The following is a 24559-nucleotide window of genomic DNA, read 5'->3' as shown; positions in this document are numbered from 1 at the left end:
AGGGGGCAAAAGGAAGAATGTGGGTTTTATAGGCAAATTGTAATGATTACTTTTTGCCTCAATTTTCTTTTTTGCAAATGATAAATAACAGGAATCGCAATTGAATTGAAAAAATAAATTCAATCTAAGACCAAAGAGCACAATGTACAGTTTTAATTAAAAATATATAGTAACACAATTATTACATTTAAAGGTAGTAAGACTGCTTAAAGATCCATTGCACTTTTTACTACAACTGGAAAGATGCAGGTAAGATATCTGATTAGTATTAAATTACTCCATAATAGCTGAGCTAAACAAGTAATTTTTTTGGCCACTGAGTTACTTTAAAATAAAGATCAAATAATTTCACAGAATTAACTTAATACAGTGAACTTACTGGCAAGATAACTTGACATTGCCCATTCTCTGAATTTTTATGATTAGGTTTTAGAAAATTAAAAATATTCATTATAATCAAAGCAGGTTTTACATTTCTAGAAATTTCCACACTAAAATTTCCCACTAAACTTTTATGAGTGTGTGTGTGGGGAGGGAGGGATAGTGGTGGTTGTTTGAACTAGTAAGAAATATAAACAATGTAGACAATTATCTATTCAGGATTGGTCGAATTCTCATATGACCCAAATATATCAATAAAGTAAGAACTTTTAGGCCTCTTTGCATCTTTAAACTAATTAGCAATATATTACATACTATAGTTATAAAAGATGAAGCTTAAGTGAAGTGAAATACTAAATCAGAAGTTAGAAGACTCCAGAATGAATATCCATTCTATTGATTACTATCTGTGACTTGGATCAAATCACTCTGGGCTCAATTTTCTCATCTGTAAAATGATGAGGTTGGAGTAATTGTTAGCTCTCCATCTTATGATCCTATGAAATGCTGTGGAAGGGTATAGATCAAAACTTATTTTTCAAAAAACAAACCAACAGATCACCACTTTACAAAATAGCCTTAATAAGGAAAGAACAAAGTTCAACAGTTGTTCAGTAGTGCCAACAACATTCAGGTAAATTTTTACCTTCTCTTGGTCATGTTATTACTTAGGAAAGTAACTTTGAAATACGTTGTGAATCAACTATTCCAAAATTATTTGATGGTTACCATACTTACTTATATATAATTTTCTTTCATTTATATTTAACTGTAAAGGGGGTTGGGGAGGAGGGAGGGGGAGAGAGAAGAAGGGAAAAAATAAAAGATGGTAATTCATTGTTGATTTACTTGCAATAGTAGATCCTTGCAGAAAATGTGGTCCTGGTAGCTAGCCTTGATATTTTCCCATCTATCAGTCATTATAAGGCTATACATACATATCACCAGTCTCTGGACAAAAAAAAAATCTAAAAGATACAGATAACTTCTTAAGTATAATGGGAAAATATCTGAAATTGTTATGAGTGATGTGTTCAAGCTAATAATTTGTCATTGGTGACTAATCCAGACTTGTATCAGAAACAGTTTTTTAGATTAGAAAGCATATTTACAAAAAAAAGGAACAAAGAAAATATGTTCCAGTTGGGTCATCTTGCCTCATTTTGATCTTAAAAAACAAAACAGAACCAAATCACCTAGTAGTGAATACCACTACCATGAATTCAAATTGCATTAACAAAGCTAACAAAGCACTATTTTTAGTGCTTTTCAATGCATTGCTATTATTTATGAAATTCCAGTGAGGTCTACACTTTTCCTTAAAACAGCAGAAAAAAGGACCCTCTAAATCTCTTCTTGTCCATTTCTTGTGTCATAGACACAATCTGGGGAAGCCTATGGACCCTTTCTCAGAATGTTTTAAAATGCTTAAAAAAGATAGGATTAGAAAGGAAAAGAATGGTTAATATAAATAAAGATCTGGTTTTATTTTGCCATCCAAATTTATGGATCCCTTTGAAATCTGCTGATGATCTCTTTGGGGTCTATGAACCCAAGATTAAGAACCTCTGCAATATCTAATAAAGGTTTTGGAATTTTTTAATAGACTCTAGACTTTGAGGTTATCATCATTAATCTTAACTGCCGTCCTCACGTCTACCAGGAGGAGAACTGTAAGAAAAAAAATTCTATATTTTTCTTCTCAAAGCTTGGATATGCAAGAAAGGAAGTACTAAAGTAAATATTAGTCCATTTACTTAGAATGACTAAAATGATTTAAAACAATAAAATGTGGAAAGATGGTATTACCACTATTTAGAGTTTAGCGTTTTAAAATTATTTTCAGAATTAGCCAGGCAAGAAAATCCTTAATGACAATGTAGTTAAAATGACACAAAATTTCAGAATTTTTAATTTTAAATTTTCATTAAATTCTTTCTTTTTTTTTAAAGGAACAATAATTCCAACATCTCTTCAATAAAACCATCTAAACAGAAAACCTGTTGCATATTACTGTTTTATTCTTTGTCAAAATATTGTATAGGTGAAAATAAATAAGATTCCTAAAAAAACCACCACATTTTGTTTTTATGTTTTATATAACTTCACCATTGTCAACTTACATTTATTTACACATTCATTTGTAGCAAACACACCATTCTAAGAGTAGAATGCCAATTCTGCATCATAGCAAAAATAAGCTAGAAATAACCAATTTTGCCTTTTGCAGTATAACTGAAGCAGCAGTACAATATGACGCTTTATCAAGGGATGTTAGTGTAATTCTTCCAAATATTACTTATATGCTTGCTTGGTACTTTAGAAGTCTAGTCCACAAGGTTTGCTGGCAATCTGGCGGCATCAGCTCTGGCAGACCATGGCATGACAAAGCAGCACGTTCACACGTTTACATTTGATTCCCCAGGTGGTTGTAATCGGGAATGCTTCCTGGGTTTGTTGGCACATGTTCCATTGTACTTAATGTCCATTGGCTCCTTCTGAAAGTATCCGCGAAGGCTCAGTATACCGTGCTGTAAGGATGTAAAAAAGTGCAGGGGCCGGCACCAAAGCCAAGAGGGGCAAGTCTTGCTCTAGTTTATCTACTCTGGAGATGGAGATTATTCCATAGGCATGAAGTAACCAGTGGCTGAAGAGAATAATTAGCCTTTTCTTTCTGAGAAGAAGATCTTTGAAGGACTATATAATAAAACAAAACAAAAAAGAAATATTTTCAAATGATAAAATTTAATAGATTTCAGAAATATATTTTTATATTAAAATGTGATTCAGGATTCAGAGTGCAGATTAAGATAGACTTTTTTTGGGCATGGCCAATGTGGGAATGTCTTTTGCTTCAACATAAATGTTTGTAAGAGGGGTTTAGTTTTTCTTGCTTCCTCATTTGGGGAAGGGAAATAAAGAGGAATGAGAGGGAGAAAAAGCAGATCTCTGTGAAAAAAAATAATTTTTAAAAGAAGCTGAAAAGATACACAAATAATACAGACCTTCTGTTTTAGCTATATCACAGTATCTCTTAGTATGTGATTTCCTGTAGAACCAGAAACCGGGGACACTTTTAAATCCCAAATAGGTTCTGACAATAACTTTTTACTCCAGTTCTGAATATCTAGAAAGCTAAAATAACTAAACCTTTAAAAATAACACAATGGTAACATTCAAGATGACCAAGGTGCTGAACGGTGCTGGTGCATCTTGTCAATCATCAAGGTTTAGGGATGGGGGCTAGAGCACTGTTTTATTGACACAGAGAACTCCTGAATGGGGAAAAGTCCCTTGACTAATTCAGCTGAGCCCCTCTTCTGCAACTTATATTTTGAGAGAGTTTCCTAGAGCATTGACAAGCTGTGACTTGCCCAGGGTCACACAGCTAGTATGTGTCAGAGGCAGAACTTGAACCCAAGTCCACCAGGCCAAACTAGGTAATATTCAATATAGTTTTGGCATTTGATAGGTAATATTTGGCCAGACACTAATTGTCTGAAAATTGGTAATGATATACTGCATGTGTGATAATACAAACCCAAAAGTAGATTAAGCAAAAGGGATGATCCATGGAGGGTATAGAGTAATGTCACATTTATCTAAAGCCTACAATTCAGGCAACCTCAAATATCTAGAACTACACTGAATTAGGAAGTTTAAAAAATTGACTTTGTGGTAGAGAAGAGCTGCAACCCCCCAGACAACACTGGGTGTCATCTGCTTCTAGGAGAGCTGTCATTGGCAGGTAATGGCTCTATAAACTAATGCACAGGACAAGACCTGAGAAGTGCCTAAGTACTAAGCAGCAGCAGCTGAGCTGGGAAATGTTCACCAGGGAGCAAGCAACAGACATTCAAGTGCCTGGGAAGGGAAGAGCTAGCCCCAAGAAGACCAAAGATGGAATCACCATGCAGTCTGGGAGATGGACCTGTGTATACCACTCCCTCTGAAAGGAAGCTTATTTTAATAGTTCCTGTAAGATTTATACTGACAACCCTGAATTATTAAAATGTTCAATTACAAGTCAATATATTCTTGAAAAGGCTTGTTACCAGGATGGCAGTATAATGAAGAACCCTTCGCTGAAGTGAATCTTTAAGATCGATTACTAAGAGAGAGGGAGTACAATCTGCTTTGGTGGGGAGAGTATCTAGGTTGAGAAAATTTTAAATTATGAAAGTACTGAAATGAGTATACTCTGTTTAAGGAAGGAGGGAAATGAAAGATCTTGACCAAAAAGATCTGATGATGAAGAGAATAAGCCTGTTACATGGAAGACTCAGCTCTAGGTGATAACATATTCATCTGTGGTGCTGGAGAACAAGAGGGATATGCTAAGTTTTAGTTAAACAGAATATTTCACTAACTGGAACATCCTCTCTAACCATTTGAGATAAATGAGTTTGTAGTACATTCTTTCATAAGCCTACCTATAAACAACAGCTATGATGTATTATTGTGCTACTACCTTTCAGTTTATTAAGGTTATATAAAATAAGCTGTAAGAGTTATTACACATTCTCCACTCATATAAATATACTTCTTAAATCTGTAAAATCTTTAACAATAGGCAAAAAGGATTCTTACCTCTATTTCTGAAGCAGACATGTATACAGCCAGGGTAACCAAGGACAACACTAATACAATATATGGAAAGGCATAATCTGCAAGACAAACAATACTGTGTCTGAAAAAATCAGATGTCATCATTTTAAGTATATTTTAGCAGAAAACAAAAAAGTTAGATGATTATTTCAGAGACTAACTATTAGTTAATCTATAACTAACTTACTTTTGGAAAAAGACTGACTGCTAATGTGTCTTGAAAAAAAGCAGGTCTAGGTCCAAAGGGCTATAAAATTGTCCCATAGCCTTTGACCGGGCAACACCAATACTTGGTCTGCATCTCAAAGAGTTCAAAGAAAAAGGAAAAAGGCCTGTATGTACAAAAATATTTATGGCAGCTCTTTTTGTGGTGGCAAAAATTGGAAATTGAAGGGATGTCCGTCAATTAGGGAATGGCTGAACAACTTGTGGTATATGTGATTGTGATGGAATACTATTGAGCTTTAAGAAATGATGAGCAGAATGCTCTCGGAAAACCTTGGGAAGACTTACATGAACTGATGCAAAGTGAAGTGAGCAGAAGCTAGAGAACATTGTACACAATAACAGCAATACTGTATCATGACCAAGTATGAACGATTTAGCTATTCTCAGCAAAACAATGATACAATTCCAAAGGACTTATGATGAAAAATGCTATTTACTTCCAATGAAAGAACTGATAGAGTCTAAATGCAAATCAAAGCATACTTTTTAAACTTTAATTTTCTTGTTTTTTTTTCTGGTTTTGTTCTGTTCTCTTTTGCAGCGTAGCTAATATGGAAATGTTTTCCATGACTGCACATGTATAAACTATATCAAAAGTGCTTGCCTTCTCAAGGAGAGGGAAGGGGAAAGAGGGAATTGGAACTCACAAATTTAAAAAAAGAATGTTCATTATTTTTATTTTTACATGTAATTGAAAAAAAAACATTCCTTAAAAAAGGAAAAGAAAATATGTCATTAAGATCTTTTTTTTCAGGGCAATGGGGGTTAAGTGACTTACCCAGGGTCACACAGCTAGTAAGAGTCAAGTGTCTGAGGCCAGATTTGAACTCAGGTCCTCCTGAATCCAGGGCCGGTGCTTTATCCACTGCACCACCTAACTGCCCCTAATTAAGATCTTCTAATGTAAAAAGTACCTAACTTTCCCTTTCATATAAAGTAATCCTGATAGTCAAATAAGGAAGAGCTAATCAGAGAAAGAAAACTTTAGACCAATATCAATAAAGAACACTGATGCAAAAATATTAAATGGAATTCTAGAAAAGAGACTATAGTAATATAGTAAAACATTCAATATAACAATGTTGGATTTGTATCAAAAATGCAAGGATGATTCAATGTTATTAAAGCTACAAACAGAATAAATCATATTAATAACAAATTACATAATCATAATAAGACAAAAAAGCTTTGACAAAATACAGCACTCAAGATAAATTTTTAAAAACCATTAAAATAGGGGCATCTAGGTGGCACAGTGGATAAAGCACTAGCCCTGGATTCAGGAGGACATGAGTTCAAATCCAGCCTCAGACACATGACACTTAGTAGCTGTGTGACCCTGGGCAAGTCACTTAACCTTCACTGCCCCACACACAAAAAATAAATAAATAAATAGATGAACAAACAAACAAGTAAATGAATGGACAGATAAATGATATAGACAGATAATTTTTTTTAAATTAAAAAAAATAAAAACCATTAAAATATATGAGTTCCTTCAATATGATCAAAAGTACCTATATAATACTGCAAAGTGGAACGATCTGTAATGAAGAAATACCAAAAACTTTTACAATAAGATCAGGAGTAAAGTCAGGGTGCCCATTGTCTCCATAATGGAAAAATAAATCCCAGGAATTAAGATGTTCTAGCATTACCAGATCTCAAATTATACTATAAAGCAGTAATCTTAAGAACTATTCAGTACAAGTTAAAAAACAGAAAAGTAGTTCAGCGAATAGACTAGAGAAACAAGACAGAAGAAATCAAACACAGTGTGACAAAGGCAAAAACACATACTGTTAAAGAAAAGTCTCCTTATTTTGTAGAAGGTGTTGGTTGGGGATTTTTGCAGGGGAAGTCTAATCAAAGTCTAATAGCTACAATATAAAATATGATGGAGCTATAACTTTATATCACCATTTGGGGAAATAATTCAAAATTATGACTTTAAAAATTCATGAAAATATCCATAACTATTGTTTCAGTGATCCTACTGCTAGGCACATATCCCAAGGAGGTCAACAATAAAAATAAAGGCACCATATTCATAGCACTATTTTTTTGTGATAGCAAAGAACTGGAAACAAAGAGCATGAATTAGAGACTATCTAAACAAATTGTGGTCCACTGATTTAATAGAACATTACTATGCCACAAGAAATGATTCAGAGAAGAAATGTATTGAGTGAAGTTAGCAGAACCTGGGAAGTAATATATAAAATGCCCAGAAAAATGCAAATGGAAATAACAAAAACAAACAAAAAAAGACTGAATGTTGTATAATTATAATGACCAAATCTGGCCTTGGAGAACAAATGAAAAAATGATTCCCCCTCTCTTTGCACAGATAGGAGAATATGGGTGTAGAAGACTGTGTATACTATCAGTCACAGCTAATGTGCTAGTTAGTTTTATTGAATTACTTTCCTTTTTTAATTCTTTGTTAAAAGGGATAGCTCGCTGGGTAGGAGGGGAAGGAAAAGATATGTTCAGAAATGAAAGTGATGTAAAAACAAAAGATATCAACAAAAAGCATTTTAAAAGTATGGTTGGAAAAATATATAAGAAGGTAAAATAAATATAAAGAACATGGACAGCCATTCCCCCAAAGGTAAAGTGGTCAAAGGATATAAAATTTTTGAAAGAAGAAATGTAAACTACCTACAACCATATGAAAAAATGCTCCAAATCACCAATATGAGAAATGCACAATAAACTCTTTGGTTTCACCTCCCATCAAGAAAATTGGCAAAGATGATAAAATGTAGAAAGGGTCAACACTGCAGAGGCTGTGGGAAGGCAAATACTGCTGGTAAAACTATATATTAATCTAAAATTTTTTAAAAGAATTTGGAGTTGCATGAGAAAAGCGGTCAAATCATTCATACTCGACTCATTAATACCAATGCCAGCCATATATCTCAAGGATTTCAAAAGCAGGGGAAAAATATTTGGAGTAGCACTTCTTGTGATAATAAATAACCAGAAACAGGGCAAGTGTCCATCAACTGGGAAATGGCTAAGAAACTTGTATATTAATATAATAATGGAATAGTTCCAGATGAAAGAAAAGATAAAAAAGGATTCAAAAAATTTGGGAAGATATATGAAGTGATGCAGAAGAAAGTAGAATAGACACAATAATATGAAGAAAAACAACACTAAACTATATCATAATTCAGATTATTACACTGACTAATCTTGGTTCCAAAGAACTAATCATTAAATATACCTCCCTCTCCTCAGTAAAAAAGAGATGGACTAAAGGCACAAAATGTCATATATGTTGTCAGAGATGGTTGATGTGCTTATTCTAAGAGTCAAGTGTCTGAGGTCAAATTCAAACTCAGGTCCTCCTGAATCCAGGGCCAGTGCTTTATCCACTGTGCCACCTAGTTCCCCCGATGTGCTTATTCTGAGACAAACTTACATTTTATATTAAGTAAAGGTATTCAAAATGCTTAAGGAAATAAAATGACATTTATTATTTATTATTTTTACAAATAATAAATGTATTTCACTAACATCCCACTTACATAGAAGGCCTCCTCCAACTGCCTGAATGACAGTTAAAATTGGGAAGAAGTAAAGTGCTGCATAAATACTTTTAAATCGATCAGACTTCCCTAAGCCACAGGCAATCTTCTTTACCAGAAGTGGTCGAAGCAGCATCATTAATACCAAGCAGAAGGCATAATAGATAAAGACAATGGTATATCTATAAAATAAAATTAGATCAATAAAATTTAAAGTGAAAAGGTAGATTAGGGCATAATAAATAAACATGATAGTACCTCTATGACAAAATTTTAAGTGAAAAGTATGTTAGTTTAAAATTTTTCTTTCATAGCTATTTTCAAATAAAAAAGTCTAAAAAGTTTAGAATATATTTATTAACAGTTCATCCTTTGATGAGAAGATCTTATGGATTAGATAAAAGGCTGGCAGTTCTTTGAAGACTCTAAGTTAAAGAAGAATTGTCAATCTGCATTAGTAAGGGATGCTTTTTCAACAGGAGTTTTCTATACCAATGACATAATAGACCTCATCAAAAACAAGAACAAGTCAAAGCAAAAATCTCCAAACAAGACCATGATTCAGCCTTAATGTGACAGACAGGTGACAGACCCAATCAAGGTTAGCACATGCCTCAGTCTCCAATGTATTTGTTAGTTGTAGTCCTTCTCTCTGATTCTTTAATCAGCTTGAAAATCATACACCCTGTACTTGTGTTATCCTTGCCCATAGCATGCTGTCTTTTTGCTATTGCACGCACGTGTGTGTGTGTGTGTGTGTGTATACTTTCGTATTCAGTATAGTATGCTTAATATATGACCCTTTTATGTTGTACTAAAAATAATTGTCTTTATGCTAACCTGCCCTTTGGTTTGTTCAAATGTTAAGGCGTTCCCATGAGCAGGATTTCCTTTAACTGCTAATCTCATCAGAGGAAGGCATCAATAACCAGTCACTTTGTTCCCTCAAGTTCTGGAATCTTCTGGAGGAGCTATCGGTCAGGTTTCTTTCTTCTCTGAGGACTTAACTGCTCAGTCTACTAATAACCCTCTCTCTCAACTCTCCTGTCCTAACTACAAAGGAGTAGTGTTAAGAGAGTAGCTGAGAATACTTATGCAATTTTAGCAACTACTAACTGCAGTATCCACATTCATTCTTAAAACTTCTTGTTAGTTAATTTTGCATTCAAAATAACTAAGAAATTTTGCCACTCTTTCCAATGTCCAGCTTATGAGGGGATTTGACTTCTTTTCTTCCCATCAAAAGTTTATCAATAAGTTAGGAGTTATGTCTCCTTGCAAAGAAAATACATATTTATGGGAAAGGAATCCTATGTAAATACTGTGATGATTTAGAGACCTCTGATAATATTCTATAAATATTTCTTACTGAATTAGCAGAACATAAAACAAATAGTTTCCTTCAACTTTTAGATTGGTTTCTTGACCCTTTCTCGTCCTCTCTTTGGATTCCTATACTTAATAGGCCTTACCTTGGTCTTCAGAAGACATAGTTAAAAGGTAAGGATTGTAGGCAAGTAATATGTTTTTCTAATTAAAAGAACCAGAGGCCCACTTATTTCTACTACAGTTATTGGCATTTCTTGATCTATTTCTTGGTGAAGCTCTTCAGATGATGCTCCCCCTAGGTTTACCATACTCTGGATCTATAGGTTCAAAGATAATCCTCTCAACACTAGAAAGGTCTTATAAATGTAAAGGGCTGATTTTCATGTGTAGCTTACAGAATCAATCTCAATCCTCAATTAAGTTAGGCCTTCTAACATTTCAGGGCCAAAAAAAAATTATTTAAGGCTTGAAGTTCCAAAGAAAATTAAATCTGAATACTACAGTTTTAATAGCCTACAAAATCATAACTGCATGAAGCTCTCAGAAATTGTTTTATAAATAATAACCACTTTAGCAAATCCTTCTAAATTTCAGAACCCAGTAGTATAGATGCAAAACACTTCTTTAGACTCTTTGGATTTTGTTACAATGTGTATGTAAAATTATCTATATGTATATACTTAAGATCTTTAAAAGAACGTGATTTATCTTCATTTACATTAATATTTTATTAACAGAAAATACATTTGAAGATTAATGCTGACCTAAGGAACACTTTTTCATCTCTTTTTCCCTCAAATTCACTCAACATGGACTTATTTCATTTAGCATGAAATAAAAAAAACTCACCTGGTTATAATTTCTAGTTTAGTCTATTTTCTTCATCAAGTAAAATAAGCCAATAAAAGTTTCAACAATGTACAAGGAACATCCAGTATGAACATCTAATCCATATTACAATTTAATTTTCATACAATTTCTTATTTTAAAAATTAAATATTTTGATGAAAATTAAACATTTACTATATTGTAAGTTCACATATTTATAGGTGGAAGGACATTTAAAATAAGTCTTCCCCGTCTACTCTCTCTAGCCTTTAATATATCTTTCATAGTTCTTTAATAATCTTTGAGTAGGGACTTTTGTTTTCATTTTTGGCAACTTCACAGAATAGCACACAGCACCTAATATACTTATTAATTAGTAAATGTTTTTTCTTGATTGATTATAACTAGATTTAATCATTTACCCTCATGCTCAAAAATTTTCAAGAGTTTCCCTATTGTCTACAAAATAAAGTTCACATTCCAGTGCCTAGCATTCAAGACTCTTCAAAACATAGTACCACCCTACCTTTCTAACCTTCTCTCCTACTACTACCCTTCACATGGTCTCTATTCAAACAAAACTAACCTACTTGCTGTTTCTTGAACATGGCTTATGTTTTTCTGTCTCCTTATTCTGCTTTCATCAATGTCTCTGTCCCCTTCTTCTCCTGCTGAAATCCTACCTGTTGTTTGTCAAGTCCAAGAAGCCATAAAACTTTTCCAGATATTCTCCACTGAGAAATGAATTTTCTTCCTTGAAATTACATGAAGTACTCTGCACCTTTCTGATACATTTTTATATTAATTTACACTAAAGCGATGTGTGTGTCATATTGCCCCAAACACTATAAACTAAATGGAAGCAGAGATTGAATATCACCTGAAATTTCTCTTCTCTGGGGCTTAGACTATGTATAGTAGGGGCTTAATAAATGTTAAAGTGAAATGAAATAAACTGAATTAGGAAAAACTCTATACTTACAGTGGGTAGACAGCTTCATGAGTACAGTGTATTGTAGTAATATAATCAGGACTTGGATTGTATAGCATTGTATACCAGTCAGAAAGCATCAATACTCGACAAGAACGAATTTGCAAAACACCAACTGGATCACTCACAAGTAATGTAACAATAGCTGCCACACTGCATTCAAATAAGGCGGTTACATGCTGAAATAATGCACTGGAGCTAGAGGGAAGAAAAGGTGGAAAGAAATTTATAAAGTTATATGTAGCTGTTTCAGAATCTGATTTCCAGAAACCTTTTAGCAAAGACAACTTTGTACAAAGAGAATGGGCAAATATGAAATTTGAGAGAAGAATTTTAAATTAATTTATGAAAAAAAAGGTTCCCTTCCCAGATTTAGCACTAGTAAATGACACAGTTGAAGTAAAAATTTATAGTGAAATTATCTCTACCCTTTTAACAGGATGACATTATTATAAAAAATGTTTATTGGGAGCTTCCAGTACATTTTGCTGAATATATTTCATGGAAAAACAAGTAAGGTGAATTCAGAAATCACTGAACAATTAGAAGCAAAGAGCACTAATTAATGACTTGAGATCAACCAGGAGAGATATGTTACATAGTTCTGTCCTTGATCCTGCTAAATATTTTTAGAAATGTTTTGAATCAAATTTATAGATAACACAAAGTTGGATGAGCAAGGTGTTTGTTAGATGGTGGAACTAAAAAGATCTTGATAGGCTGAAACAATAAATCAAATCTACCAGCATAAAATGTAATAGGGATGATTATAAAGTTCTGCACTATAGTACAGTGAATCAACAATGTGAAGTAGCTGCCCAAAAAAGTGAATGAAATTTTACATTACATTAATAAAGTATAGTACCCAGAAAGAGAGATGTACCCTCTTCTACTCTTGTGTCTGTCTGTCCGGCTATCCTTCCATCCGTGTCTGTCTCTGTCCCTCTCTCTGTCTCTCTGTCTTTCTCTGTTTCTCTCTCATCTCTGTTCCCATATCAGAATTGTATTTCCACCTCTCTTCTTAGTATCCTTGGCTTCTTTCCAGACCAAGTTCAAGTACCACCACTGCCCATCTGCACCTTTCTGATCTCCTTTTATTAGTACTTTTTCCCTTTCCTTCAGTGTCAAGAGGGAGCTACTGAAGATATTTGAGCAGGGAAGTGAAATGGTTAGGTCTAAAACTTGTACTTTGCAAGATTTTTTTCTGGCCAGCCGTAATATTGAAGAGGAGGACAGAATGGAAGCAAAGAAACCAATTAGGAGGCTATCACAATAGTTAAAGAGCATAATTAAATCAAGACAAAGTTTAGGGGCAGCTAGGTGGCACGGTGGATAGAGCACCTGGAGTCAGGAGGACCTGAATTCAAATCTGGACTTAAGAGTTGGGAGGGAGGGGGCAGCTAGGTGGTGCAGTGGATAAAGCATTGGCCCTGGATTTAGGAGGTCCTGAGTTCAAATCCAGCCTCAAACACTTGACACTTACTAGCTGTGTGACCCTGAGCAAGTCACTTAACCCTCATTGCCCAGCCAAAAAAAAAAAAGAGTTGGGAGGGACCTGGGTTCAAATCCTGCCTTGTTAGCTATGTAGTCATGGCCATTAACCTCTTTAAGTCTCACATTTCTCATTTGTAAAATGGGGATAATTATACCTATAGTACTTTCTGCTTATAATAAAGATGAAATAATATATGTAAAATGTTTTCCAAACCTTAAAGTTCAATATGAATGTAAGAGGCTAGTATTATTATGTATGTATTTGTTACCACCTTGTTGAAAGTAAATTGAATCCATTCTAAGTTATCTTCTATGGCTAACTTCCTCGTTCTGTACCCTACTCCCCACTATGTGTGAGCAAGGCTTAGTTAGTGATAAAAGAGGAGGAACTTATTCTCCTTCTCAATTATTTCTTCTAGGATAGAAAAGTATGTCTTGGCCCAGTACAGGTTTGCTGGCACACTCCACCTCTGAAGATTAATAAAAGTGTATTGAATTGAACAAAATCTTTCTACTTCCCTTTCCTAGTACATGTTGGCCTATTCCAACTTAACTCTTGTGAGTAATGAACAACCTCATAAAAAATTCAATTGACTATAGCTATTAAGAGAGGACATAGCTAGTTACTATGGTTGAAGTAATTTCCAGGTTAGCTGAATATGTGACCACTTATTCAAACATCAAATTCAAGACCAACTTAAAAAGAAGGGAAGATATTGCATGAAGTTACAACACTTTCAGCCTGACCTATTTGAACAGCTGTTGAATGTCCCCCAAATGTGAAATGGAAAAGATAAAAACATTATCATCAATTATTAGCATTTCCTACATAAGTTTCATGCTATAATAATCTTTAATATAAGTCCTGGAATGGACCCCTAAGGCTCTAAGTCAGACAAAGAAATGTCATTGTTTATAGACATATTATTATAATTTATCTTTAAGTTTATCCTTCCACTGACCTTCTTCACAGCATTAAATTAAAATTGTTCTGAGTGCATGAATAAAGAGTTAACTGTTAACTCTTGAACAAAGCACTATACTAAGTGCTAGGGATACAAATAGAAAAGATAGACTCTGCTCTGAAAAAAAGCTCATGTATTAATTTTGGAAGTAAATAATCATTTTATGATACAAATAATCACTCTCAACTTATATGTGCCTTCCAATCAATTTTCTTAAATCTGGTCAAATCTGTATTTCTGTAAACAAATGTTAATTATATATGGCTATCATTACACTAAATTAAAATATTTGTCAATCCTATAATTATAAACATTAAGTCAAAGCAAGTTCTGGACTATAATTAGATAATATAGTTATAAAACCATCTCTCTCTCTCCCTTTATTTTTTTTTGGGGGGTGAGGCAATCAGGGTTAAATGACTTGCCCAGGGTCACACAGCTAGTAAGTGTCTGAGGCAGGATTTGAACTCAGGTCCTCCTGAATCCATGGCCAGTGCTCTATCCACTGTGCCACCTAGCTGCCCCTAAAACCATCTCTTTTAATACCCTCAAAATAAAAGACAAAGAATATTTACCTTGTTACTTAAAACTAATGAAGCTCTATATGAATATGACTATCAATAACTAATAAACTATATCAGTATTTATAATTTGAAGGTAAATAACAGAAGATAATTTGAATGCTACAAGGTATTTCTAGAATAGGAGTTCTTAACCTTTTTTTGTGTCATGGACCCCTTGGACACTCTGGTGAAGACTGGCTCTCCGCAGAATAATACCTTTAAATGCATAGGATTACCAAGGAAACCAATTATATTAAAATAGTTATCAAACACTGTTTTAAAGCAAATTCATAGACCCTGGGTTAAGTATCTTTGTCCTAGACAATCCTTTTTCCAACCAAACAATTTTCACTGATAGGCAAGGTTAACTAACCTCTTTTTGCCTGAGTACCACTCAATGAAGAACCAATGGAGAACAAGAGGAAGCAGGGCCATAAAGCCAAGGTAGAGCCAGTCATAAAGTTCTGGGGACTCTGTACATGGCTGACAATACTTCTGAGTATTTGTTCTCTGTCCTCTTGGGCATACCTGAAAAATATCAAAACTTTCTTATTTATAGAATACCTTTGGGAATATTAACTAAAAGCATGAAAACATAATTACCTTATAAGACCTTCTATTTGAACCCAAACATTTAATTATCTGTGGCCTTCAGAAATTAAAAAAAAGACATTCTTAAAGCATAAATGTGCTCCCTTCATAGAACCTGCATAGGACTTATAACTTATCATACATTATTAAGTATTTTGTAATAAATGGACTCCATGTGCTAAAATAGTTGACAAACAATGGAAAATCTGCTTATTAACTAAATTTAAAACAATTGCATAGGGATATTCTGGAGGTATAATGCTAACCTACTATATGATATACTTTGGCAAATAATAAAAATAATTAGAAATGACTGTAAAAGATGATTTAACATGTGCTTAGTAAATATAACTTTGCAGAAAGAAATGCATTATTCTGTAGATAACCAATATAATAATATATGGGGTTTTATATTAACAAACTTCTGATAAATTGCGGAAACCTTTAAGTAAAACAGAAGAACAAAATTTTACTTTTGAAAAGAATTTAAAAAGCAATGAAGTTCAAAAACTGATTAATGAAGCACTAAATAAAGGTAAGGCTGGGGCAGCTAGGTGGCGCAGTGTATAGAGCACCAGCCCTGGAGTCAGGAGTACCTGGGTTCAAATCCAGCCTCAGACACTTAACACTTACTAGCTGTGTGACCCTGGGCAAGTCACTTAACCCCAATTGCCTCACTAAAAAAAATAAATAAATAAATAAATAAATAAATAAAGGTAAGGCTTACCCCACATTCTCCATATATCTCGGTTGAACCATTTTTATATAGCAATGTCTTCCCACAATAAAGTCCAAGGCATGCTGGTTGAATATCAATAGCTTTTTAAAAACAAATGCCAAAAATAGTAACATATTACTGAAATAACATAACAATGAAATAACAGTGGAGGCATTTTTATGCAAACATTAGAACATATTTCACTACTATTTCCTTTAGTTGGCTGCAAGCTGTACAGGCACAGAGAAGGCTGACTTTAAAGTGCTACATAAATATTACTTATTAATAATGCTTCCAGTCAGAGGCCATAAGGATGATGATATGCAATTTTCAATCTTATTTCTATGAAATTTCAAAGTTCTAGAGGAGAGCATAATTCCTGTCTGAATATAGCTTTTTGTAATTGATAACAGATATGTAAATATTAAGCATTTAATAATGTGCATAGTATTATTTCTTTTTCCCCTTTGTCTCTCCCAAGCTTGTTTCCCTAGCACCTTAAATGCAGTAAAAGAGTGTCATGATCTGGTCACAGTGCATACATAGTGGTAGATCTCCAACTAATTAGTGCCACCACCATAAACACACACACACACTTAGCTTCAAGGAATGGGAATTCCCAGAGGAAGATAAATACAATAATAGCTAACATTTATATAACACTTATACTGGGCACCGTGCTAAATGCCTAACAATTATTATCTCATTTCACCCTCACAATAACCCAGTAAGGTAGATACTATTATCTTCATTTTACAATTGAGGAAATTGGAGCCAACAAGGGCTAAATGACTCATCCAGGGTCATAAAGCTATTAGGTGTCTGAGGTTGCATTTGAATTTGGGTCTTCCTGACTCCAAGCCTAGCATTCTAGCATTCTCTGCTACACTCTAGTTTTACACTATCTCTTCATATTGATAGACACACAAAACACACACACACACACCCCACTCTCAATGCTTTCAAAAAAATAAAAAACAGCACCTATATGTCTCCTGACATCCTTCAAAGCACACCACAGGAACTTGGCTCTAATGCTTGGGCTGCAGGGCATGCAGAGGGAAATCTTTTTAAAAAGGTGTGTCTAGTGGAGCAGCTAGATAGTGCAGTGGATAGAGCCTTAAAGTCAGGAGGACCTGAGTTCAAATCTGGCCTCAGATACTTACTAGCTATGTGACCCTGGGCAAGTCACTTAACCCCCCATTGCCTCCCAACAAAAATAAAATTTGGGCAGCTAGGTGGCACAGTGGATAAAGCACAGGCCCTGGATTCAGGAGGACCTGAGTTCAAATCTGACCTCAAACATTTGAAACTTACTACTAGCTGTGTGACCCTGGGCAAGTCACTTAACCCTCATTGCCCTGCAAAATAAATAAACAAATAAATAAATAAAATGAAAGGGTGTCTAGTACTTCAACTACCAGGATGGTTTCCCTGATTGCCCCAGTGAGTTGTGATTCCTCCGCTCCTTATATCTTTGAGGGAAGAGATCTGATCTTTCCTGCATCTCTGAGCACTCAATAACTTGCATTTTGGTTACTTGAATAATTTGTCTCATCTCAGCTCCTCAAAGGCAGAAATCTGTGGTTTTGCATTCCTTGTTTAGTAAATCCAGAGTAGACATTTAATAAATGCTTGTTTAATTGAAGTGGAAATAAACTGAAAAAGGCTCTGATTTGTTGTGAACTTTGGTACATAAGAGGATCTGCTAAAGTGCTCAATGTCCCCTTTAAAAAGAGATTTTTGACTACATGATGCAATTGAAGGACAACATTAGAAAAATAAATTCCAGTGTAGAAATTAAGAATAACTGTGCTTAAAATGTGCGTAGAATTAAAGTGAAAGGGATTGACAATTACAATAAATATTATTTAATATCAAATGAGAAATTTTCCATAAATTCAAACTCATGTTTGTTCTAGGTCTCCTGATAATGAAATATCCTTCTTTATTCAAAATTTGAATATTTGAAAGCTGGAGAAAATAAAAAGTAGCACTGGGTGTCTCCTAGACAACTGTGAACTAGTTCTTTGTTCTTTCCTCTTGCCAATCACAGTGCCTGACCAAACATGGGTTACTCCAACCATCTACCCAATTCAATCTTACCTGCTTAACAGGGTTGAAAGAAGTTCAAAACCATGCTGAGAAGAGCCCAACCAAGTCCTCACTGAAACAAGACAATCTTTCTATTTCTCCTTAATTGATTCTCCATCTCACTCACTGGTATGGCTGCTCAGAACATTCTCTTCCCTCCACAAGCCTACCATCACATTCCCTCCCCTGGCTCTCATTTGAAACCCTTGTTTCATACTTCATTGGAAAAACTGAGGCTATTTGCCAAAAGTTCTTCTCACTTTCTCCTTATGTCACATTCCTCTCCTCCTTCAATCCAGCCTCTGATGAAGACATAGTCTTTCTCCATGCCAAATTCATACCCTCTGCTCCCAATCCTTTCCATGTTCTCCGCCAGACTGCCCCCAGTATCATCTCCTTTCTCCTTAATCTTCAGTTTCTTCCTACAAAATGGTTGCGTCCTGATACCTACAAATACCCAAATCTCCCCCATCCATTAAAATAAAGTAAAATCCTCACTAGATACTTCCATCCCTGATGAATATTTTCCATCTCTCTCCTCCCCTTCTCAGCTAAACTCCCTGAAAAAAACACCTACATTTGGTTGCCTATGCTTTTTCTCCCATCGCTTTTTTTAAACTGTTGCAAATTTTATTTATCAGTAAATTTAAGTGTATTCATAAAATGTTTCATCGTTTTGAACTCTTTTTAAAATGAAAAACCCTACTGAAAGAGTTCTACCTCTACCTAATCCTCAGGTTTAGATCCTTCCTTATCTTGACTAATCTGGAAATAATGAATTTCCTAAGTCTCCTTGCCAGATGCAAACACATGATGCCATTCATGAAGTCTGTTCTTAAGGTATTTCTTGCTAAGGTATTTTAAGTACTTTTTGAAGAACTGTTTCTCAGTCACAACTGTGATCTCATTTTAAAAAAATGTTCAACATAAACAACATCTAGTTTTCCAGGCTTCAAGAACTGTTGAAAATGTCTAGAATCAAAGATTCCATCCTCTACTGGATTGTTATGGTCAAAGTTAAACTTCAAAGCTGATTCCTTAAGTCTTTCCTCCTCCTCTTGTCTCTTCCCGCCCCCCCCCATCCTTCTCTTTTCTCCTCTTTCTCCTCCTCCCCCCTTTTTTTTTTTTAAAGCCCACCCTGGACATAAAATGTGAAGAGAGGATTCTCATTCTTCTAACCCCCCTGCCATTTGGTTTCTGACTTCATCATTCAACAGAAACTGCCTCTCACCAAAGTCACCTCTTGTCACATTAGTGGCCTTTTCTCAGCCTAATCCTTGACCTTTAAGCAACATTAACACTGTTGGCTACCTTCTTCACCTGGATACTTTCTCCTCTAGGTTTTCATGCTCCTGCTCTCATTTCTCCTCCAGTCTGAGCATTCTTTCTCAGTCTCCTTTGCCAGATAGATCTTCATTCCAGTCATACGCATTTACTGAGTGTTCCCCAAGGCTCCTTCCTGAGCCCTTATCTTTCTACACTGTCTTTGATTGGTGATCTCATCAGTTCCCAATGATCATCTCCATGAAGATGATTCCCAGATCTACATATTCAATCCCAGTCCCCTTCCTGAATTTCAGACTCGCATCACCTGATTATTGAACATCTCAAGCTAGATGCTCAATAGAAATCTCAAACTCCACACATCCAAAACAGAACTAACTCTTTATTTCCCAACCCAATCCACCCCTCTACCAAACTTCTCTATTACTGTCAAGGACATTGTCCTCCTTCCAATCACCCACATTCAAACCGCACTGTTGTTCTCATCTCCTCACTCTCACTTACCCCATTTACCAGTTGCCAAATTTTATCATTTCTTCCTCCAACACATCTGGCAGATAACTCCCCTTCTCTCCACTCACTCAGTCACCACCCTATTTCAGGCCCTCATTACCTCTCTTAACTGGACCATTTCAATAGCTTCCTAACTGATCTCCTTGCTTCAAGTCTCTCTCAATCCAATTCAATCTTTACACGACGGCCAAAGTGATTTTCCTAAAGCAAAGGGCATGTCCCTCCTCCTACTCTATAGGCTCCCTATTACCTCTAAGATGAAAAACAAATTCCTCTGTCATTTAAAGTTCTTGACAATCATGCCCCTTTCTAACTTTCCAGTCTTCTTACATATTACTTGCCTCCACAGACCATACAGTCCAGCCTTACTGTCCTAGTTGCTGTTCCCCAGGCCTCAAATGCTCTCTTCTTCTCACTTCTGCCTCTTAGAAACCCTGGCTTTCTTCAAGACTCAGCTCAAATACTACCTTCTAAAAGGAGACCTTTTTTGGTCCCCATAACTGCTGATACTGCTTCCACTAAGGTTATCTTCCAAAGACCTGGCAACAATCTTGTATAAACCCCCTTGGATGAATTCTATAACTCCCTCTTTAGAAGGGTAGGGGTTGAGCATTTTCTTTACATACCAATGCATACTAAGTGCTTAATATAAAGCTTATTAGAGTGATTTTTTTTTGGTGGGGCAATGGGGGTTAAGTGACTTGCCCAGGGTCACACAGCTAGTAAGTGTCAAGTATCTGAGGCCAGATTTGAACTCAGGTCCTCCTGAATCCAGGGCCAGTGCTTTATCTACTGTACCACCTAGCCACCCCCTAGAGTGATTTTTAATAGTCAAAATCACAATGCTTTGCTCAGAATAGGTACCTAATAAATGTGTACTGACCCTATTTAATATGATGCCAGAAATAATCCTGGAAATGATTTAATTTGGAAAAGTTTCTTGAAGATGTCTTCAGTCAGTTTCACTCCTTTCTTCACTCATAAATCTCTCAGGCACCCAACACAGGGATTTACAGGTGATGAATATGAGTCAAAAAACTTAGAGCTGAGCAGGAAAGTAAAAATTGTGGGGTCCAACTACCTTTAACTTCTTTTCCAGAGAAGGACTCTGAAGCCCAGAGAAAAATTAATGATTTGCCCAATGTCTCTTAGCCAGAAATAAATGTGAGGGTTAGGATGTGAAACCCAGTTCTCCTCTGTAGCCAAAATAGTGCATTAGATATGGAGTCAGAAAAATGAAGTTCTAGTTCATTGGATTTGGCTTCTGGAAGACCTGAGTTCAGATCTACCCCAGATAGTAATCAGTCTTGTGACCCTGGGCAGGTCCATTTAACTTTCTGTGCCAAAGTCTCTATGCCTCAGAGATTCCTTCCAAATGTAAATGTATGGTCCTATGACTCCTTGTCCCGAGTTCTTTCCTATATGCTACTTGTCTGAATGTCTGTTCTATAAGTCAAATAAATAAAAATTTATTAATTTCCTGCTGTGCTAAGCACTGGGGATATCAAGAAAGATTTTTAAAAAACACACACAAAAAATGACAACAACCAACCAGTTCCTATTCTCAAAGAGCTGACAGTCTAGTGGAGAAAACATGTACATACAAGATATAGATAGATTGGATGGATGGATAGATGATAGACATATAGATAGATAACAAACATACACATATATAAATAAAATAATTTGGAGATGATAACAGAGGGAAGGCACTGGCAGGGGGATTAGGAATGGCTTCCTATAAAAAGGTGGGATTTTAGCAGGGGTTTGATGGAAGTCAGGGAAGCCAAGAAATGGAGATGAGAAAGGAGAGGATTCCAGGCATGGGAGACTTTGCAAGAAGTGGGAGTGGGGAGATGGGATGCTGTATGCAATAAGGAGGGCATTGTCACTGGATCACTATTAATCAGAGTTAATTGGAAGGGAAAAGGTAGGAAGGTTTTAAAAGCCACAGGACTTTATTTTTAATCTTGGAGGGAATAAGAAGCCACTGGGGTTATTGAAAGGGGGGAAGGGGTATAATCAGCCCTTTTCCTTAGAAAGAGCTATTTGAAAGCTAAGTAGAAGATGAACTGCAGTGGGGAGAGACTTGAGGCAGGGAGAACAAAGAGAAGGTAACTTGAGGTAATGAGGCCTACACTAGGTCATGGCAGAATCAGAGGAGAAAAAGGGGCATTAAGAAGTGATGTCACAATGAGAGAATAGACAGAATTTGGCAACCGATGGATGTAGGATAATGAGAGTGACAAATTAAGAATGAGACAGCTTTCAAGTCTGAGTGACTAGGAAGGTTATGATTCCCTGGACAGTTACATGAAAGCTAGAAAGAACAGAGGGCTTGGGGGGAAAGCAGTCTCTGTGGAAATCTAATTGCTAAAATTAAAAACAGGAACCAGATATCAGCAAGGTCTCCAAAAATTCCTTAATAATTCAAACTTCATCTTTCCTTCTCTTTATAAGGTCAAATTTGAGTCCCTTGATTTTATAATTATTTCATCTGCCCATAAAGGGGATCCTCAAAACTATGAGGAAAGCAGAATTCTCATTAAAAGAGTAAGAACAGGGGCAGCTAGGTGGAGCACCGGCCCTGGATTCAGGAGGAACTGAGTTCAAATCCTGCCTCAGACACTTCACAATTACTAGCTGTGTGGCCCTGGGCAAGTCACTTAACCTCAATTGCCGCCCCCCCCACACACACACACACAGTAAGGACTCTGGATCTGCTGCCAGTGATCGGCATGTTGTACTCCCCATAAAAATTTAAGTTTCTTGAGAACAGAGACTATGTTTTTGCCTTTCTTTGTATTCCCACTGCTTTGCCCAGTGCCTAGCATATTCTAACAGCTAAATGATTACTAACTGATTGACAGCACTGGCTTCATTTTTTATAAGAAAGAAGTTTCCTTTATTGTTTTTTCATCATCATACTTCACAGATTGGTGGCGAAATGATTATATTGCTAGACCTGGAATTAGGAAGCATCCCAGACCAAATGTTAGGCAATTCACTTAACGTCTCTCAGCCTAAGTTTCCTTGTTTCCTAGGTTTCCCTGTTTGTAAAATGAAGACAATAAACAGCACCTAGTTTACATGGTTGTTGGGAGGATCAAATAAGACAAGAGATGTGATAATTATTAAAACTATTACTTAGCATTGAAAATTTTGAATTTACTCTTCCTCAACTCTATGACAATCTTAAATTGCTACATAAGTAGCAGCCCCTGAAAACCTTAAAACCTTATAAGGATATTATTATTAATATTTATTACTTAGCATTTTAAATTGTGAACTCACTCTCCCTCTTGACAACCTTAAGTGCTATAAAATTATTAATAACAAACTTATTAGACTCGGCATTTTCAATTTTGCAATCACTTCCCCGAACTTTGGAAAGCTTAACGCGCTATATAAATATTAATAAATTTATTAGGCTCGGAATTTTAACTCGTGAAATCACTTCCCTGAACCTTTGCAAACCGTAGATATATAGATATAGATATAGATATAATTAATAAAGTAATTACTCAGCATTTTGAAGTGTGAAATAACTTCCCAAACCTTTCCAACTCGTTAAAGCGCTATATAAATATTAAATATTATTAGACTCGATATTTTAAGTTTTGAGATCACTCTCCCCGACCCCCATGCAAACTGTAAAGTGCTAAACATTATTAATAATAAACCAGACAGTATTTAAAATTTTGAACTTACTCTATTCCCCCACTCCCTGTAAACCTTAAAATGCTGAGTAAATATTACTGATATTTGTTAGACTCAGCAATTTAATTTGGAAATCACCATTCCCAACACATACACAAAAGGACTTCTGTCCTAATAAAGAGTGTATTTCATTTTAAATCGGGTTCAGCTTCACTCATTTCCTCTGCTCGGGCGCTCGGACGACATCCCACCTCAGGCCCCGAAAATCCCCGCTTCTTGGGGGCTCATTCCCTATGACGTACAAGCCAGGGTACTGGGGAGGCTGCTCCAGTCAATGCCCCGAGTTGGGGGAGGGGAAGGATGGGTGCATGAGCCGATACCGCAGGAGAGATCAGGCCCAGGTACTGTCACACACACCCCCTCCACTGACCCCCAGGGAAGAGGTGGTGGGAGAGGCAAAAGCCTGCGCAGGGATCAATGACCACTCACCCATTGGCCTTTTGGACTGAGAACCGGGACCAGCCTAAAGGCTGCACCAGCCAGGATGATTACATCCGGGCCGCAGGGGCTCCCAAACCCGGTAACTGTGGCTACAGCTGGACTAACGCCCCGCCCCCTGCCTACGGACTACTAGTTCCGGAACACTCAACCATTGGCCTTTCGGATTCCGGACCAGGATAAGCGGAGGGGCCCCACCACATCCGGTACTTCCACGGCTCCTCCCCCCGCCCCGTAACTGTGGTGACACTAGTGATGCCCCGCCCCCAGCCCCT

General features: G+C 36.0%; 2 protein-coding genes across 4 annotated transcripts in view; one reads left to right on the top strand and one right to left on the bottom strand.

Annotated features, from left to right (window-relative positions):
• The window catches only part of CCDC175 (coiled-coil domain containing 175), an 82144-nt gene extending 79687 nt beyond the window's left edge, over window positions 1–2457 (top strand). The window contains exon 16 of the mRNA XM_043980628.1: window positions 2334–2457. Within this exon, the coding sequence (XP_043836563.1) occupies window positions 2334–2362 (29 nt within the window). The 3' untranslated portion in view covers window positions 2363–2457. The remainder of the gene's footprint in view (window positions 1–2333) is intronic.
• On the bottom strand, window positions 126–24404 carry LOC122741613 (JNK1/MAPK8 associated membrane protein). Of its 3 annotated transcripts, none has more exons than XM_043985266.1 (7): window positions 24276–24404; window positions 16245–16336; window positions 15300–15454; window positions 11896–12102; window positions 8757–8938; window positions 4972–5048; window positions 126–3078 (listed from the first exon to the last, which is right to left on the bottom strand). In XM_043985266.1, the coding sequence occupies exons 1-7, from the start codon at window positions 24277–24279 to the stop codon at window positions 2860–2862; spliced, it is 936 nt and encodes a 311-aa protein (XP_043841201.1). In that variant the 5' UTR covers window positions 24280–24404; the 3' UTR covers window positions 126–2859. The 3 variants fall into 3 exon arrangements, with proteins under 3 accessions (XP_043841201.1, XP_043841203.1, XP_043841204.1); XM_043985268.1 differs by having other exon boundaries at window positions 16245–16318; window positions 24276–24372; XM_043985269.1 differs by lacking the exon at window positions 24276–24404 and adding an exon at window positions 23838–24266.
• Between the last annotated feature and the right edge of the window lie 155 nt (window positions 24405–24559).

Source organism: Dromiciops gliroides, chromosome 2, assembly GCF_019393635.1.
Source record: "Dromiciops gliroides isolate mDroGli1 chromosome 2, mDroGli1.pri, whole genome shotgun sequence".
Classification (NCBI taxonomy): Eukaryota; Metazoa; Chordata; class Mammalia; order Microbiotheria; family Microbiotheriidae; genus Dromiciops; species Dromiciops gliroides.
Note: the sequence above shows the minus strand (reverse complement) of the source record. Positions and strands in the feature narration are given on the sequence as shown.

Bases quoted from the DNA above. Each gene is read 5' to 3' on its own strand.
- LOC122741613 (XM_043985266.1), bottom strand. The intron at 12,103-15,299 runs GTTAGTTAACCT...TCTTCCCTCTAG, and splicing joins TGGTACTCAGGCAAAAAGAG to CTCCAGTGCATTATTTCAGC. The intron at 8,939-11,895 runs GTAAGTATAGAG...TTTATTTTATAG, and splicing joins CATGAAGCTGTCTACCCACT to ATATACCATTGTCTTTATCT.